This window comes from Rhinichthys klamathensis, unplaced genomic scaffold (assembly GCF_029890125.1).
Source record: "Rhinichthys klamathensis goyatoka isolate OS25496 unplaced genomic scaffold, OSU_Roscu_1.1 h1tg000020l_1, whole genome shotgun sequence".
NCBI classification, from domain to species: domain Eukaryota; kingdom Metazoa; phylum Chordata; class Actinopteri; order Cypriniformes; family Leuciscidae; genus Rhinichthys; species Rhinichthys klamathensis.
The window spans coordinates 1,856,029-1,874,581 of NW_026606571.1; the positions used below are offsets into that span (position 1 = coordinate 1,856,029).

General features: G+C 39.1%; 1 protein-coding gene and 1 long non-coding RNA gene across 2 annotated transcripts in view; both read right to left on the bottom strand.

Moving 5' to 3' along the window:
• casz1 (castor zinc finger 1) overlaps positions 1-319 on the bottom strand; it is a 90,780-nt gene extending 90,461 nt beyond the window's left edge. Inside the window, exon 1 of the mRNA XM_056239437.1 lies at positions 229-319. Within this exon, the coding sequence (XP_056095412.1) occupies positions 229-271 (43 nt within the window). The 5' untranslated portion in view covers positions 272-319. The remainder of the gene's footprint in view (positions 1-228) is intronic.
• A 12,632-nt stretch (positions 320-12,951) lies between these two features.
• LOC130074299 (uncharacterized) overlaps positions 12,952-18,553 on the bottom strand; it is a 98,155-nt gene continuing 92,553 nt past the window's right edge. The window contains exon 4 of the long non-coding RNA XR_008804585.1: positions 12,952-13,023. This is a non-coding gene — a long non-coding RNA (uncharacterized LOC130074299). The remainder of the gene's footprint in view (positions 13,024-18,553) is intronic.

Consider the following 18,553-nt stretch of genomic DNA (forward strand, 5'->3'; position numbering starts at 1 on the left):
ATTTTGGTGTGAACTATCCCTAACATGACAAACAGTAATGTGAAGGCAAAAACCCTTAACAGAAACCAAGAAAATCCAGTCAAACTGTACTGGAGGTCAAAGGTGGAAGTAAAGCTGTCATGGGCGGCCCAAAATTGGCCTGACTTGTGACAGTGGTGCCTCTTTCAACACCAGCCTTCTTGAGAGGATAGAGAGGATAACACTTAAAACCTTGCGGCTTTATCTCACCCGCTGATTTTCCATAAAATGCCAGGCCAGGGAACCATGCCATGTGACGGCCATGTAGGTCAGGCAAACGGGGGTAGAGCGGTGGGTGGCGGTGGGGCTTGCAGAGGGAGGGAGTTTTCGATGGAACTGTTGAAAATAGCATGCAGTAAACAGATTAGATCAATAAGGATTGTTGCTATATTGGTCTTTGAATACTACCCAGAGAAAAAGAGAGATGGGGGGGAGAGGAGAAAAAAAAAAGACAGGAAGAGAGATGAACAGACCGTTTTGTTTAAACAAAGTTATAAGGTCATAAAATGTTTGGGTGGAGCTAATCAAACAACCGTCTGCATGTGGAATACGCCTGAATTTACCAAGTGTGAGAAATGTGCATATACATATACTCGCCTAGTATGCTGTTAGTCTTGACCCGAGAGAACCTGAGACACAAGTGAAGAGTTTAAGCCCGCAATAGCTGACAGCTGGTTTGGGCAAAGCCAGGAAATATGACACTGTGTGTCAGTTGCTGAAAAAAATGTTGAAAATGGCAGCTCTCGGCTCAAACTGAAAATCTGAGGATGGGTTAGGAATATGCAACACTAGTACGTTTGACAAAGCGGTTAAAATATATACGAAAACCGGAGCGGTGCCGACCGCTTTGCGCAATTTATCAGACGATAATTGATATTAATGGAGAAGGGGCCTGTCAGCCAGCACAGGCTGGAGTAATGAATAGGTTCCTCTAATGTACTCTCTTCCCAGACCCTTCAAAACTTCTCAATGTTTCATTTTTTTTGTCCCGCAGCTTGTTCTTTTTTAAAAACCAGCACAAAAGTGAGGTTTTGTGTGCAATTTGACAGACCAACCCACAGGGAACACAATGAATAGAATGAGCGGTATGTTTTGGTTTGCTTGCTTACAGAAAAGGAAGCAGATCTATTGAATGAACAATTGACACCCAGACTGGATTTTTCACTGTCAGAGAATAAAAATAACACTCATCGACTGGTTGACCTTGCTTGGTGAAATGGCAATATATTGAACATTTGTGAGAAACTACTGTATGACGTTCATTACACGGACATCAGCGACGGTGGACCCAGGAGTGAGATGAGTCACAGCGGGATGTTTTTGTCTTATTAATTGACCTTGACCAATCATTCACCCAAAACCTCCATTTTGTTTTGGAGTTTATGTTGCATGTAACTAACGTGAAATGGCCCCCGCAACCTAAAATTTAAATATCGGCAGCGCTGTTCATCATCTGAGCATTTTTTCTATAAATATGAGCATTCTGTGTGTTTGAACGTCAAACCCGAAGCAATCAAATCAAGACACTGTATCCCTGTTTGCAATAATTATTGATCATAAGTCTGCTCTAGCTGCTCATAAGGGTCCCTTTCAATTGATTTTTTTTTCTCTCCTGCCTGAAAAAAATATATAATAGAGTTGGTATGAATTAAAGGCTGTTTTGCTTCAATTCATCTAAGCAACCAGACAATAATTTCATGTTACCAGGGAAACGCGATAACACAGACTCCTTGTTGCTAAACAATCAATTAGTTTTATGCTTTGTACCACTGTTTACTCTCCCATTAAAACCTGAAAAGTCAGTTTAGCTTTTTGCAGCGCTCCAGTTTTCAGGGTTTTGTTGAATAAATCCTGAAATACAAAAGAGAGTGAGAGAGAAGCCAGGTGGCTGTGAGTAGAGCTGCTCCACACACAGACGTGGCCTTTTGTTGGGATGCTGAAATTCAACAAACCATGCCCCATCACAAACAGAAGCTGTGTTTTTGTTGAAAGGATGTTTTTATGTCACTATTTTTCTAATGAGGGGGCATGACAAAGAATTGACTTTTATCCATTTTAATCAAAAGCATTAGCCTGGCATTATAGTGAACAGATAGCGTTACATGCTTTGTTCAGAGATGTTTACAGTCTTTATAGCTTTAATCATACTGTAAATATAAAACTTTTCTGGGATCAAATATCAAAAAAATATATAAGTGGTTTGATTAAAGAGATCTGATTAAAGAAAATCTGTCATCATTTACTCACCCTCATGTCATTCAAAACCTGTGTGAAGTTTTATAACACAAAGAGAAGTTTAGCAGAATATTCATGCTGTTTTTACCATAAGTATAATATATTTTATAATATGATTTCATATGTATTTAAAGTCATTGGCTGCCAGGGGTTGTCAAGGTAAAAAAGAATTACATAAAAGCACCATAGTATGAGGAAAATACAAACACTTAAGTCATCTCTTGATGATAATCCTCCAATATTTTGATTATATGTCATGGAACATTAGGTTTAAAGTCAATGATGCTAAACATCATTGGTTCTAATGTAAATATTTCACAACTGATCACAATGTGCCAAAACTGAATATGTGTACAGTATATCCAAATTCCACAAATGAGAATTAGCTATATGACATCAGTATGACATCACATAAAATGGCATTGCACATGAAGTATAAGCAGAACCTGATTTCACCAAGTACAACATGTTTCTGGATCAACATATCAACCAATCAGATTTAAGGGACAAATTTACAGTTTATGACTAATTTAGGATTGCAATCAGGGTTAGGTGCTTCTACATCAGTGTTATTCACGTATCACTTCCCTCTTATTTTAGGGGTAACTTAGGGGTAGGGATATGGTTAGGACTAGATTTTTGGACAGGAATGTTTTTCCTGGATCAGAAAAATGTGTTGACCAAGGAACACGTCTAAATCTGCTAAATCAGGACGTGCTGATGTGTATGACTTGTATACAGGGCTTGACATTAACACCCGTCAACCCGCCAAATGCGGGTGGATTTCAGCGTTGGCGTGTAACGCAGTCACTCCTACTAGCCACTTTGGCGGGTTGAATTTTATATAATATACATTTTTCAATTGTAGTCTTTTAAAAAGACATCTGAAATAATAAACTAAGTGCAATCTAGTGTTGGCAGTAATATTTATTTTTCGATACATATTGATACTGAAATATCTGAAACTCTTCCGCAGAATAGATAGAAAAGATACCAGCTGCCTGTTCTCGCTCTCTAATCTCTCCGACAGCGAGTTGACACACAAACCCTTTACTCACTCGTTTAATTTGCTCCGGATGAATATTGTTGGTGGTACAGGGCTTGAATTCTGGCGAGGGATTGCGCGTATTGAGCACAATTTTACTCATTCCCGCAGATTTTGTGCTCACACCCAAAGTGCGTGCACATAAAGTATCTCGTGAAAAAATGTTGCTTAAACAGCTTCTCTGCTGCAGCCCGACAGGCAGAAAGAATCGTGCAGTGATCACGAAAGATGCTTCCCATTGAAATACTTTAGTTTAAAAAACGTGCTGATATATTACAAAAATAACAAAATAAATGTGTCTAATAAAATATTACGTGGTGGTACTGTTACGGAACAAGGTGACCAGAAGTTATATAGCGATCAAACGACGCCAAAACAATGCAATATCAAGTTAAAATCACTTTAAAAATAATTATTTAAAGTGTAAGTACTTTTTAAAGTAAACCCATAATAAAGCGATATGTTTCCAAATTATAAAAACGACGTCAATTGGGGGAGCGCATGTGTTGGAACAGGGAATCCGTGTGTGGACCACGGATGCTGCCTGTCATTGACTTACATAGGCATCACTTCCGTGGGTCCATCACGGCATTTTCGGCGATTCCGTGAAACTGCTACAGATTTTGAGTTAAGGGACAAGTGTTCATTTCACGGAATTCTGTGAGACCAGGTTGATAAAACAGAATAATGGGTCCGTGCGTCAGGTCTTAAAGTGACAGTAGCCTAATATACCGGCTGCCAAATTATGAGATGCTATTAAAAATATCTATATGGTAGTTATTCCCTTATATGGTATCGGTGTCCAAATTGTGGCCAGTGAAAATGCCGAGTGGCTAGTAACTTTGGAAAACCACTAGCCACAGTGGCTGGTGAGCAAAAAAGTTAATGTCAAGCCCTGCTTGTATATATACGTGTATATGGTATGTATACTTATATGTATAAGTATGACATCAGAGGACTTTAAAAATAACAACTTTAACTTTTTTTGTAATTTTAGGAGCTTGACAGGACTCGGTCACCATCCTCTTTCATTGTATGGAAAGCAGCATTGTAAACAGTGTGAACGGGAAAAAAGAAAATAGTACAGGTTTGAAAAGAAAAACAAAGATGAGTAAGTGATGACAAAATCTTTCAAATATCTCTGGGTGTGGCGCTAACGTGACGATGTACGTGTTTGATTGCCTTGTTGAGACAATCTACAAGAAAATTAATTTAAACATCCCTCTAAATGCTGACAGGCAAATGTAAAGACGGTAAAGGGATTAAACGATGTAGCCCAGCAATTGCAAAGTAAACAGAGGGCTAATCTTGCCTTTAAAGCCAGTATCTCCTGACCCCTAAGACTTCAAACTAGCACTAAGAGAAAAACACTACAGGGGTCTTTTCAGGTAAGCGGGTGGCCGGGCCGTACACCCACACCAACACAAACACAAATTATCATATCAATAGACATCCACTGTCTCTTTTTCAACACAGGAAGCTCCTCATTATAATAAAAGCACCAATGATTGACATACTCACCACAATATATATACACTACCGTTCAAAAGTTTGGGGTCGGTACGATTTTAAATACTTTTAAAAGAATTCTCTTCTGCTAACCACGGCTGCGCTTATTTGATTAAAAATACAACAAATATCAGTTATAGTATTAAATATTATTCCAGTGTAAATCAGCTGTTTTCTGTGTGAATATATAGTAAAGTGTAATTTATTCCTGTGATCAAAGCTGAATTTTCAGCATCACCAGTGTCAGTGTCTTCAGTGTCAAATGATCCTTCACAAATCAGTATAATATGAGGATTTGATGCTCAAGAAACATTTATTATTATTATCAATGTTGAAACAGTTGTTGGTCTGTCAGTTGTACAGTTTTTTTATTATTTTTTATTATTTGATGAATAGGAAGTTCAAAAGACTTTTGTAACATTATAAATGTCTTTACTGTCACTTTCGATCAAATTAATTATTCCTTGATAAATAAAAGTATTGATTTCTTTCCTCCAAAAAATAAAAATAAAATTCTCACTGACCCCAAACTTTTGAACGGTAGTGTATATATATACAATTATATTTCAAAGGGACAATGCAGATTGATCAACATTCAAATGAGTTAGCCAAAAGGCTATGTGTATATGCATTTATATAAAACCCTTTATTAATAAAAAGCCATCTCCATGATGTAATTGCAATATAATGTCCAACTATGCTCTACTATAATGTTAAATAAAATGTCCTCCTCATATGTGCTGACATATATCATTATCATCAAGATAAGAGGGATCTTAAGGAAAAATGGATTTGTTAAGCTGAGCAGGCTCGAGTTTTAAAGACTGCACGGTTCAAAGTGTCAACTGTCGGGCACGTAAAAAGACATAACCCTTCAGAAGAGCGTCAAAGTTTCTCAAAGCCAGGGTATCCGTTTGATTGAAAATAATATGCCATTCCATCTTTCAAAGATGTACTTTTCCTAAAGCATCGTTGATTGCCCTGTGTCCATTACTAGGAGAGATTATGATAATATTCCACATTGTGCTCTGTGTGATGCAGGGGAAATTCAATACTCAAAAGGTTAATGCAATCAATTAGGATGACAAAGGGGTAAAGTAAAACCCTCCTGCTCGCTGAGAAAGGAGCAGGGACGGAGAAGGAGAAAAAGGTATTGAAAGCTTGAATAGATCTGCCAGGAGAGAAGAGGCACTCCAAATATGTGAGAAAGAGGTGAAAACGAGTGTTGTCTATTCTATACGAGTTCTTCAAAGCGCCCGCTGTCCTTGTGTCACACAAATGCAGACACACACAAGACAGATAAAGAGTAAAGAGGAGCTCTCGCAAATACTCAATAGCTCACATTATTTTAGAAGCAGAACAAGAACACAACTCTCTAGTGCTCTTCGCATGTGGGTCAAAAATGACCTAAATGTATTTTTTTATTTCAATGAAACTAATCTACTATATTTTAGTTTGAAAATGTTTTTTATTTCATATTTTTATGGTGCTAAATTATATTTACGCTGTATTTATAATCCATTTATTCACTTTTTGATCATAGACCTGAAATTAAATTTCCAACTTAAACTGTCGTAAATCTTGAATGCTTTAGAGCACAGACTTAAGTTTGATCTCTTTTCAAAGACGACACCTGGTAGATTATTGCTGTGTGAAGTGAAAAAAGTTTTAAAAAGTGAACTTGAAAAAGTAACAGAATTTTACGTTTATGGTTAGGAAAAATAAAAGCCATAAATCTAAACAAGTTGTGTTCAAATTTGAGCCAGATATCTAAAAAAATTTGTAAGATTACTAATTCTGTAAGATCTGGTTTGACCGCAGTACCAAATGTTTCCACTAGATGAAATTCGTCTCCCATTCATTTCCAATGCTGTCATTTTTGACCCCGAGGAGCACAAGTGTGACTATTTTTGTGTTCACATAGCAAGTGCAAAATCTTTTACCAAGTTTCGTACCATTCCAATGAAGAAAAAAAAAAAAAAAACGGTAAAAAATTTAGGGCTGACTTCTAATAGTCGAGGATTCGACGATTCGATTCGGAGAGGTCTGATTCGACTATGAACCTCATAGTCGAATAGTAGGCACGTGTTATGAGGGGTGTGACGTTATTATATAACCGTGAGACCGACGGTTATAGTTGAACACCGTCATTAGAACTCTATAACCGCCAAAACCGTGCTATTAAAATATTTTTTACAAACATTTTTTATCATAGAGAATGTTTAAATACTAATATAATCTTACGAGGGAAACGGAGGCGGAGTTAGTGCCAGTGGTGCGATCGGACTCGGAGGCTGCCCTTCTTATACTGTCTATGGAGGCTGCTACTGCTGGTGCACCTTTACCGATAAGAGCGCGCGCTGACACGGAGTAAAGCCAAACATTTTCTCTGGTAAAGCCTTGTTTATACTCGACGCGTCCGCACGAGCGCGAAGGTGCAGACGGCAAAAAAATTACGCGTTGGGTGCGCAAGACCGGCAAGACCCCATTTCGCTTGGCTGTGTGCACGGCTTTTTTTGTAACAGCGCGCGCGACGCCACATCCGAGGATGAACGACTTCAAGCCGAATCAGCATGTAGGCTACGTCTCACCGCACCGGCACGCAGTTTGCGCGTCTAAATTGCAAAGTTTATTGCAAAGTTTTTTTGTGAAGGTTTTGTTTACTGTGTGTGATTTATTTAAAACAGTTATTTAAAAAAGTTGTCCTATAACAGACGAACAGTTATTCAACCGAACGTCTAGCTGCTATCTAAAAAAAAAAAAAAAAAAAGGTCGACTATCAGTCGACTACGGCAAAATCTAACGAATCAGATTCGACTATGAAAATCCTTAGTCGAAAACAGCCCTAAAAAAATTACAGAAGAGCGCCAGAGGGTTAAATCAACGCCTATCACACAAAGAAGTGGTTTAGGTTATAAATGATAAAACAATAGATATATACTGGTAAAAAAATGAGATGTGAAAGTATTTTCATGTATGCACTCGACAGATCCACTAGAAATCACCTTGAGACCTGTTGGATAAAAGTAATTACAAAAATGGCTATATATTCCACTTCCTTAAGCTTTCTCTGGCTTTCAACTTTCATGTTTTGGGTTTAATATTTCAATTTCATCTGCACAGAGCAGTCGCAGCTTGAATATTAACCATAATAAAACTCCGCTGAAATTAAAAAGACAATCCCTGCTCTTCAAGAGGGAGACAATGGCCTTTATTATTTAGATAGATGCTACACCGCTGCACAACACAAAGGATTCCCATCATTGCAGATAAATGGATAAAGTTAGATAGCAGTATTGAGCTGTACAACTATTGTGATAATCCATATTACCTTTTCAGTCTTCAGCACAGTCTATCAGGGAGAGACGGTGATAATTACATCTTAGCAACCGTCTGTTCTGATAAAAAAGGCACACAGTGGCACTGTAACGTCGCTCTATTGAGAGACACTGCACTGCCTAATTTCCCACCCAGAGCAGAGAAATTACATAAAGGGAGACGGCTGTAATCCACCACATCCGGGAAGAAGCAAACTTAAACCACACCTGTTTGTGCCAGGCCCAAATGCAACAGATGAATTTTTATGCACAATGATGCTCCCTGTCACTATCTGTTTGCATTCGTTATGCTTTTCTGCAATACCCTGATTGACATAAGGATTTGTGAAGAGGCAAATTTCCAGGAATTTTTCCAGGAGATCCCTGAGTCTGTTCCAAAATCTAGCAAGCTGCATAGAGCAACATTATACGACATTGCAAGCGTGACCTCGGCACGAAGGCCGTTTCAAAAGATACGTAACAAAGTTTTTATTTTACCCAAAAATAAATATTCTGTCATGCTGTCTCATCTACTACAAAATATCTCCTGTTTTGTTCTATAGAAGATAGAAAGTCATAGGTTTGGAAGAACATGAAGGTGAGTTTATGATTACATCATTTTCATTTTCGGGTGGAGTATTCCTTTAATTATGCTGGCTCATAATAAACATATTCACCAAAATCTATAGCAGCACTGAATGTACTCTTAAAGAGACCCAGAATGCACTGTGAAAAGTAAAAAAATAAAAAAGGCAGATAATGTGAGAGAAATGCTGATTAATTATATTATTATTTCAATATAGTAAAAAAATTAATTCATGTTTAATAGTAGAAAATAAGACAAAAATATCTGTTTACATTTTTTTAATAAAGAATTTTGTTAACTTTAACTGGCAATGGGAGGTGAATCAAGAACATTTACTGGTGAATAATTATTTAAAATTAATAAATAAATTAAATGTATAAATGCATCTATAGAATAATGTACAACATTTATATTTATTTAATCCTAGTATGTTTTTTTGTTGGCTCAATTTAAAAATGTTTCTATTTCACTTCTATTTATGTAATTCTATTTACGATTTAAGCCATGTATTAAAGCAAGTTACCAGACTAATGATAAGTTACTTATGGTATTTAATCACCAAATCCTATTTTGTATTTGGCGTGTGTTAACTTTGAACTGAACTACGTAGCATGAGAGGTAACCAAGGCCTTCCGTCGACATGCTAAGAAATTTCGCTTTTTATAAGCGCAACTGCTGTAATTTGACCTACATCACATTTCCCTGTCGCACCATTTTGGGGGCCAGTGGACGTTCCAATGAGACAAAAAGCTCAATAGGCTTTGAAGTTTCAGGACTTATGAAAGGCAAGAGACCACAGTCTCAAAAGATGTGGCGGCCCGGAGGCCCCGGTTTAAAAGAAAAACAATTACTTTGAGCGCGAGGGGAACGCAATGCTCCTGTCTTGGCTTCCTGCGGCCTAAGTGGCGGCCGGGTGTTGGGGGGGTCGAGGGGGCGATTTGAGGAGGTGGCGGATTTGATGGATGGGCTAGAGGGAAAGTCTATTCACATGGAGATGTTACATCATAAATATTTACACAGGGCTGCCGTTTCCATGTAGCCTCTTCTTGTTTTGACACACTGGAAAAAAATTCAAAGGCCAAAAAAATTGAGAGGAAAATGAGAAAAAGTAAATAGGGGACGGCATACAAAAGAGGTGATGGCTTTTTTGTTATCACAGTTTGGACTGATATACCAAAGGAACAAAAGTAAGTGTGACAATTTAACTTGCTAACTCAGCAGATACATGCTCTCTTTTAGACATATAAAAGAGGGTTTTATATATCACTGTCTGTAATTACTTAAATAAGAGAGAATGGTGTCTGCAATCTGTCTTTGCACTACCTTTGACCCAAGTGATCTCTGAAAACAGCCCAGTTCGGCGTCTAGCGAGAGGGAGCCTGCTTTTTGTTGTCTTAAAAACAGCTCATCCAATTCTTCACAGCAAGCGCAATTAAAAGCCTTCCAACTCCCTGCAGAAGGCCTGAACCAACAAAAACAAATTTGGCAGTTTAATTTTCTTCCCACTGTTTGAGAGGGAATCCATTCTGGGAGGCTTCTGTGCTGCAACCGCCTGGTCTCTGGGAGCTTTTCGGGAAGGGAAAAGGCATGCAAGGCCCCATGTTGGAGCCAGTTTGGCTGATTAGCCGAATTAAATATATCAAAACCCAATTAAGCTAACTATACTCCAGCCATTCAGTTTGCAATGAGGAGAGAATTGGGTCATGATGCTGGGGCTGCCTGGCTTGGCACACTGTCCTAGGTCTGAATGCGAAGAGGGACTCCTAAAGCATCTGGCTTATTAGGCCGAGACGCAGAAAAACATCGCTTTAACTTGATAGCAGGCCTGGGTTTGACAGTATATGCCATGCAAAGGAAGTAATGCGTCAATCGATAGAGACTTTCATTGACTGTTTAAATCTACTGCGCAAAATGCTGCAGGAGTTCCAATGAGACAAAAAGTGTAGGCAGCTTGTTGATTATAACGTGAGTGATTTGTTCAGTGACAATGTATTACTGTTTAAAGTATTTCATTGTAAGTGTTAACTTAGTGTAAGTGTAAGTGGTAGTTCTTAAGGGCTGTTCACACCGGGACGAATTTCGCGTGCGATATTCGCCGACGTTTAACGCCTCGTGACTAAACAATGGGCGCCAATGTGAGTGTGCACACCGACGCGTAAAACGCCACGCGTAAAAGCGTCATTTTTTGCGCGCCGCGTCAAAAACTATCCGACCAATGAAATTGGCGCTTTTGCTCACATGTCTGGAGCTTCTGAAGTTACAGTAAAAAACAACTTGGGGGCGCTCAAACACAAAACGGTCTTGCCGAGCACACATACGTAACGGCGAAGAAGATACAGCGTCTACCCTCTGCCGGGAAGAAATAAGACGAGGAAGATGCAAGGTTAGATGAATGTAGAGCTGCTGGTCTTTATAAAGAGACACCAACGACAATAAAGAACTATATGACAAATGCGACAAACTTGCTCTCTTCTTCTGAGTCAGAAGCGTAGTTGCGCAGCGCCACTTTGTGGACCGGGGTATTTCTGTTTTACATTAAGCGCCATTTAATGTCAGGGAATGAATTAGCATGTTCACTCGGCTCATCGTCAGCGAAAATCGCTTGGGTGTGAACACAAAAAACGCGTTGAAAAAACTCTGACGAATAACGCGAGCCGATATTCGTCCCGGTGTGTACGAGGCTTTACATATGAACCTCTTTTTTAACTGAAGATTAAAAAAAAATATATATTGTATAACTAATAAAACTAAAAATAATTATATAACTTGCTTTGCGTCCATCAACAACTTAAAAAATATATAATTAGACGAAGACATGATTATGTAATACATAAAACACTTTGTGGTTTAATTTCAATTTATCACATTTCTAAAATATTTCAACAAAAATATATAAATGGTTAAATAACACAAATTGCGATATACACCTTCGCTGCGTTTCTTACCGCCCACCCCTACCTGACAGCAAAGCCAAAACACTGTTATCTAAGGAGAAAAATTAGATTTAAAAAGGCTCTGAAGAACAAAGATGTCTGAATCGGACAACATCTCATCCACATATCGCCTGACACAAAGAGCATGATCTGTGTTGTTCTCTCTCCATTCCCTGCCCAGCCATGCATGACTGCCGGTGGCTGCAGAGACATTGTTTAGACATAGTTTGCCCGTGATTTATGCTGCAAGTGTGTATTTCGCCCTGCACTGAAAGACACTGGCAGGACAAAGGGGTGTTGGTTTCTCTGAGCTGCGTATCATGGTCAGGCCAGAACCCCCTGGACATGACGATGACCCCGAGACTGACACAAGACAACGCACAACATCACTCCTCTCCGCTGAGATTGCTGCTGACTCAGGAGCCACAGGCAAAGCCATGGAAAACATTGTCATTCATCCAGGGGAGCAAATTCTTATGCTCTTAACTTTGTCCGTAAACTTCCATGAGCTGTATTAATCATGCGTGGCATCTTATGCTTATTGAGATGGCAGCTGTCAAGCAGTAAATATGATGATAATGGAAAACCGCATGCTAAGCTGCATTCACATTTAACAAACACTGCAAATTTGGAGTAAGTTAGTTAGATAAATTACAGCATCGCTTTGAAACCCAAAGAAGAAAAATAAACATTTTGCCATAATTTAATCACTAGCTGTGTGACTTTCTTTATTCTGTGAAATACAAAAGGAGCTGTGTAGAGGAATGCACTGGCTGTGGATGTGAATGGGGAGCTTTCAAGTTTCCAAAGGATGCAAAGCACAATATAAATATAGTTGAATTAGTATATTAGTCAATATTATTCATACACTACATTTATTATTATTCTTTCCAGTGATCTTATAACCTCTGAAACTGGATCACTGAAACATCAGTCAGAAAACTGAAACTGAATTTTTTCTTTAAATTAATGAGGACAAAAAAAAAAAGTATAATAAAAGTGGTCCATAGAACTCTGTACACTATATTCCAAAATGTATATATATCAGTGTTGTCAAAAATATCGATATTTCGATACGTATCGATACTGTAATAGTATCTGAAACGGTTCCAATACTCCTTTTCAGCAGTAACGTTTATGTGACAGAATGCACAAAATGTTTTAATTTTTGGGTAAAATATCCCTTTTAACCTGTAGGGAAAAAAACTGCTCCTATAAATCATAGAATAAATAAAAACTTGGCAATCATATGTGTATGTTTTGAAGGGGGGGGTTTGTTAACACGATTAAACATGAACCTTCATGCATGCTTCCCTTACCTCTCTCTCTCTCTCTCTCTCTCTGATGGAAAAAGTCACTCCCCTCACAGGCTTACTTCATCTGCGAGACAGAGAGAAAAAACACTTTAGAATAAATAGAATCCAAACATCTATTTATCAGGCATTACATAAAACACTCCATTAATACCCCGATATCAACACTGAGTGTATATTGGCTGAGTTGTCTAAATGTGAAGATATGTTGTTCCCCTTAGCATTCTGGGTGCAGAAACTCAGTGCTGACTGAACAAAAGGCTCTCAAATGGCCCCCGTCGTGACCCATTGCGTACACACAGAATGCTACTGTATGGTGTCGCAGTTGGTGGGGACTGACAGGTGACAGAAACCCACTAGAAACCCCCATTACATTACTCATCTCAGCCCAGGAGAGCAGGTGTCCCATCAGTTAGCCAGTTTTTCGCAAATATTCGAACGCGGCTTGCCGATGATAATTTACTTTGAATCAGTAATCCTAAAATCTGATTGAGGGAGGATTTTATTAGCCACTATGACCTTGGCCGGCGTGCATTAACCAAGGCCAGCACAACACTCATATTACAGTGGGCAGTAAAGCCAAGCCAACTGTGACCACTTTCTTCTGATTCCTCTGTAAGCAAACATCCATGATGAGATGTCTGGTGATATATGTGGTTTGAACACCAGAGCCTAACTGAGCATGGATGAGAAAGAGATAAGTATTGTTTAACGCCATGAGATGAGCACACAGCAGAGTAATTCTTAGTTATTCCAACTTCAGACACTGAAGTGTAATGAATTTCAACTGTGTAGCATAACTGTATCAGTTTATTTAAGAGTGATGTGTCATTTTTGTGCCACTAGCGACACCAATTGGAACTGTTAAATTAGCTTCAATTAAATAATTATTGTTACACTTTCCCTGTCTGCCATTGGTCAAATCTGCCTCAAACTCATGTGATTGGTTGAACCAGTGTTGCTATGTTGGCTGGTTGGGATGCTCAAACAAACAAAGCAATGTTTTTATAGCTTGTGTAAAGTTGTTGTTGTTGGTACGATAAAGTATTTTAATACTGAAAAAAAGCCTAATCAAATGCTTTTTAATAAGAAAACTCCGCTCCCGGATACCATCTGCAACCAACTAATCGTGGAGTGACGTAACTAAAGCCTATTGGAATGACATTGATAAGGCCCGCCCAAACTTCCTGTTTCAATATGGATATGTTAACGTGCAATCAAGCAATGCCATGGGGTCTTTAAGCCCAGCCAACAGTTCAGCTATCATGGGACGAAAAAGTTAATATACACACACATAGAAAAACAAACACCCAAATTAGAGACTGTGGCAACTGGTAAAGTTTTCTAACCTTGAGAGCATGAGCAACCGAAAAAGTAATAATAATTCTAACCTGATCTTCCTACTTATTTTATATCTCCCCTCAGCAACCGAACTTCTACTCGGCAACAGTGCAGTTATTAATTCATGAAGCACTAATTAGTTCTTTGTTTAATTTTGTGTTAAACAGACTGACCGGAATGATAACGACTCGCGCTGTAGCGCTCTGGTCCCACGCCGCCCCTGTTTGCTACAACAAGGGAGCATCGTGCGACTAGCATGATGAACCCAATTCCCTTCTAAGTTGCACTTCATTAAGTCAAAATGTGACAAGGAGCTTAGAGGAGGAACTGGCAGATCTGATCGTACATAACAATGCAGGCCCATAAGTTTGGGATGAGGGGGAGCCGTGCATTCCAGCATCCATGTTGCTAATTTTCTATTTTTAACCCGTAGGGGCTGTCTTTCATTTTCCTTTAATTGTTTTTGTTGGGAGCTGCAGTGTCCTCTCTTTAAATTGCCGCTCCTATCAACTCCCCAGATCAAACCCCTGTGCAACATCTCCGCCGCCGAGTAAACAACAGGCTTGCCCTTTTGCATGAAGTGGCGCGGGCGGAATGTGCCGGTAAATAGGTGACTTTAATAACACGTTTAGAGCGGAGCACATGCCAGCTCACGTCATACGTACGCCCATGACAGGGTGTACGTTATAATAGACAGAAAAGAAAACTTTGCATTTTATGCCTTTGGATCTCAAGAAACCTGCTGAGAAGGAAACAGAACAAAAGCCGGCCTGAAAAGGCAAGGAATGTGACTGTTTTTCAACCTCCCCATATTTCACATTTTTCACCAATGCGATGAGAACACAAAAATAATAGAAAGGCTAATCAAGTGCATGTTTGAGATTTATGATGATCCGTTGATATGTTTGCCAAGTTTTTTTCTTTCTTTCTTTCTCACACACGAAAAGTGTGGTATTCCTCATTCTTGCAAATATAAGAGACACACCTATACCGCATTCGGTGCAGTTATGTAATATTTGATATAGGCTAATACATGTTTGATCCTATGATTCTGTCCAATTCCGCACACAAATATTGGACACTTTTCACTATTTAACTAAATAAGTTCATTTATATCAAAATTTGTCTCACCTCGTCCGCAGTTTTAAATGTATTTTTCCATCACAGTGCATTCTGAGATTGCCTTTTCTACAAATGATACATGATGCTGCCTTAATATTTGGCTAAAACAAGGCACCATAATTAAGTTACCTACCCTTTGCAACCTCTCACAATGCCGCCTCCGTAGGCAGCTCGCTAGGTTTTGAAACAGAGCATAGATGAGATATTTACCCTCTCAAGGGTCTCCCCATTGGTTAAAGATACGATAAAAAACCAGACTTGTAATTACACTGTATAATAGGCAAGATTGGCATTTTCAAAATCATTTTCATGTGGATGGAAATGACATTGCTCTGACTATTCTGTATTCACTGGTGCAGATAAATAAACAAGGCATGAAGAAAGAGAGAGAGCGAGCAAGGGAGAGAGAGAGGGGAAAAAAACATGAAGAAAGAACGCAGAGTACAATGGCAAGCAGGTCAGTAATTAGAAAGTCTGTTTGCACAGTAATAATTTTAATATATTCATCAGGAAACAGGGCATGCTTCGCATGATAAAACGCCATCAAGGAAGATATCCCAGCACCCCCTTAACCTTTACTGAAGACTGACAGCAGATTGCAGAGGATCTCAAAGACAAACTAGCTCGACACATTCGACTAGGCATCGTTCGACGGGGAAATTATGCAGTGGACAGTTGACATGAAAACATGACATTTAGATGCTACCGCTCGGTCGTCGTCACAGTTATACCGCCGTGGGTTAGTCTTATTAGTTAAGTAACTCAATCAAGAGAGCAGTGTACTTTTTAACAAACCCGCACAAGAGGCGCGACACCTGTTAAACCAACAGAAAGAGATGAGCGCCGCACTTCTCTCAGCGCTAGAAACACAAAAACGGTCATGTACATGACACGAAGAGCTGAAGGGAAGCAGTAACCTTGTTTGTTATTTGCCTGGTGATGATTCTATGGAAATTATTGCAAATTGTTTAAAGTAGCCCTGACACGAACACACACAAAAACTTGACCTTATTAAGTCACAAACAGAAAAGCTTTGAAAGGTGAAAGCAGTCTCGGAATAAGACTCAAATCAGGCATGAAATATACTTCTAAGCACAAACCAGGAGAGCAAGTTCCATTAATGTGCTTCTCACACCTTAAAGAAAACATTCATTAAAGATTTTTTTTTCTTCCATAGAACTTGATTTTCTTCAAACCCCCAGAGCCTGTGTGCATGACAAAACTCTTACATGACAGCTTCCTATCCTGAAAGCGAAGTTAGCTGCTCCCAGCAAATCCACAGAGGACCTGTAGGTTTAATAATTAAAAACAGGAACAGACACATTCAAAGTAGCATACAAAACAGCTTGAGATAACAATCCTGTGTCCTCTTAGTTAGGATTTACGGCCGATCCATTGTTTCCATTTCCTGGCTGTGTTTGTAACTTATAAAATTAGAAACTCTGTAACCCTTTCTGGTGGATGCAGGCTCGGCCCAAATAAAAGCTAATCGCTAATTACATGATTCAGATGACATACTTTGGGAGCCATTAAAGCGAGCAGCCTTTCCTCCCTGGCTCAGACCTTTTCATTCTTTACGTACTCCCCTCTGAGTCTCTATTCAACGGCTGTGGCACAATGAAAAATCGAACATTTACTTAATAGCGCTGCTTATGCGGAGCTGACAGAGGCGAGAAGGCCCCCCTTTTTGCTGTCACTCCTCGGTGCTATTCTCCGCTGCCTGCTGGAGAGGAGGACACTGGGCCGAGGGGCAGCTACCTCTGCACCCCACCCTGCCCTCCTGCCCTAATTTTTGTCGTCCATCTCTTTGAAATCCGGCGCTCACGTGGGAGCAAAGAATGGTGAGCGATGTGCAACAAGTGCCGGCACCATGGAAACCACTATTTTCCCCGCAAAATATTCCTTTCTGGGCCTTTTGAGGAGCTGTCACTGAGCAAAGCGAGCATCACACGACCCCGGGCCCGGCCGTGACAAAGCCTATTTTCTGCCTCGTACTTGATTGATTAAAGAACTTTTTAGCAAAACCATGTAACGAGACAAAAAAAGTGACACATGGAAGAAAGGGCCGGGGGTGAGCTTCTATCACACTGTTTCCCCGGTAATATGAAAAAAAGAGAAGGGGGTCGGGAGGGGGAGTCGAGGTCAGCGAGAGCATGAAAAGCAACCTCATTTGCGATTAAGACGATCGGGAGATCCCAAAGACGTTTGGGAAGTGAGCTCATCTCGTAGCTGACATGAAATCATAACTGACCCCGTTTATTTTCTAAAAACATGCTCCTAGACTTTATTGTTCATCATATATTACATTACATTATTTACAGAAAAAAGAATCTGGGAGTTTGGTAAAAAATATATATATATATATATATATATATATATATATATATATATATATATATATATATATATATATAGCCTACTTTTTATTTATATCAAATAACTTAAATCTAATTTTATATCAATATTTAATATAATGCATTTGTAAAATAAATAAATAATGTAAATTATTTAATTGAATAATTTAAGCAGAAATTACAGCGTCAAATACTGCCGAGAAAGATGTTTTTCGAAGCAGATGGTGCAGTTCATGCATTTACCAGCAGGGGCTGATGAACTCAAATCCCTCGCCCTCCAACCACACACAATTAATAGATAAAAATAGATCGATAAAATATCCTGTTTCACTAGGAAATACGTAAGTGGGAAAAGGGGCTACGAACTGCATTTCGTGTTGACTTTAATACGCTTCATAATCTCACCGAGAGCAATTTGTTATACTTGCGCCGTGAGAGTTTATACATCATCCCGTTACTGAACTTTTTTCATTTCCATCGAGAACCTCGCTGGCACATTTGATTAGCCATGTTACCATAACTACCCACCTTCACTCTGATTCATAATCTCTGCGTTACCGCTATCAATGCCAGCACATAATCCCCACTAATTCCCAGTCTTGGTCAGAGAAATGCTTTTTGCATTAACTTTCATCTACACATCTGTACAACCTGCTTGTTTGAGGCGAGAAAAGCGAGAGATCAATATGCTACAAGGAGAACATTTCATGTATCTTGTTGGCCTAAGTGACAGGCCATTTAATATGAAGTGAGGCGGATCCAGCAGCCCAGGTCTGAGTC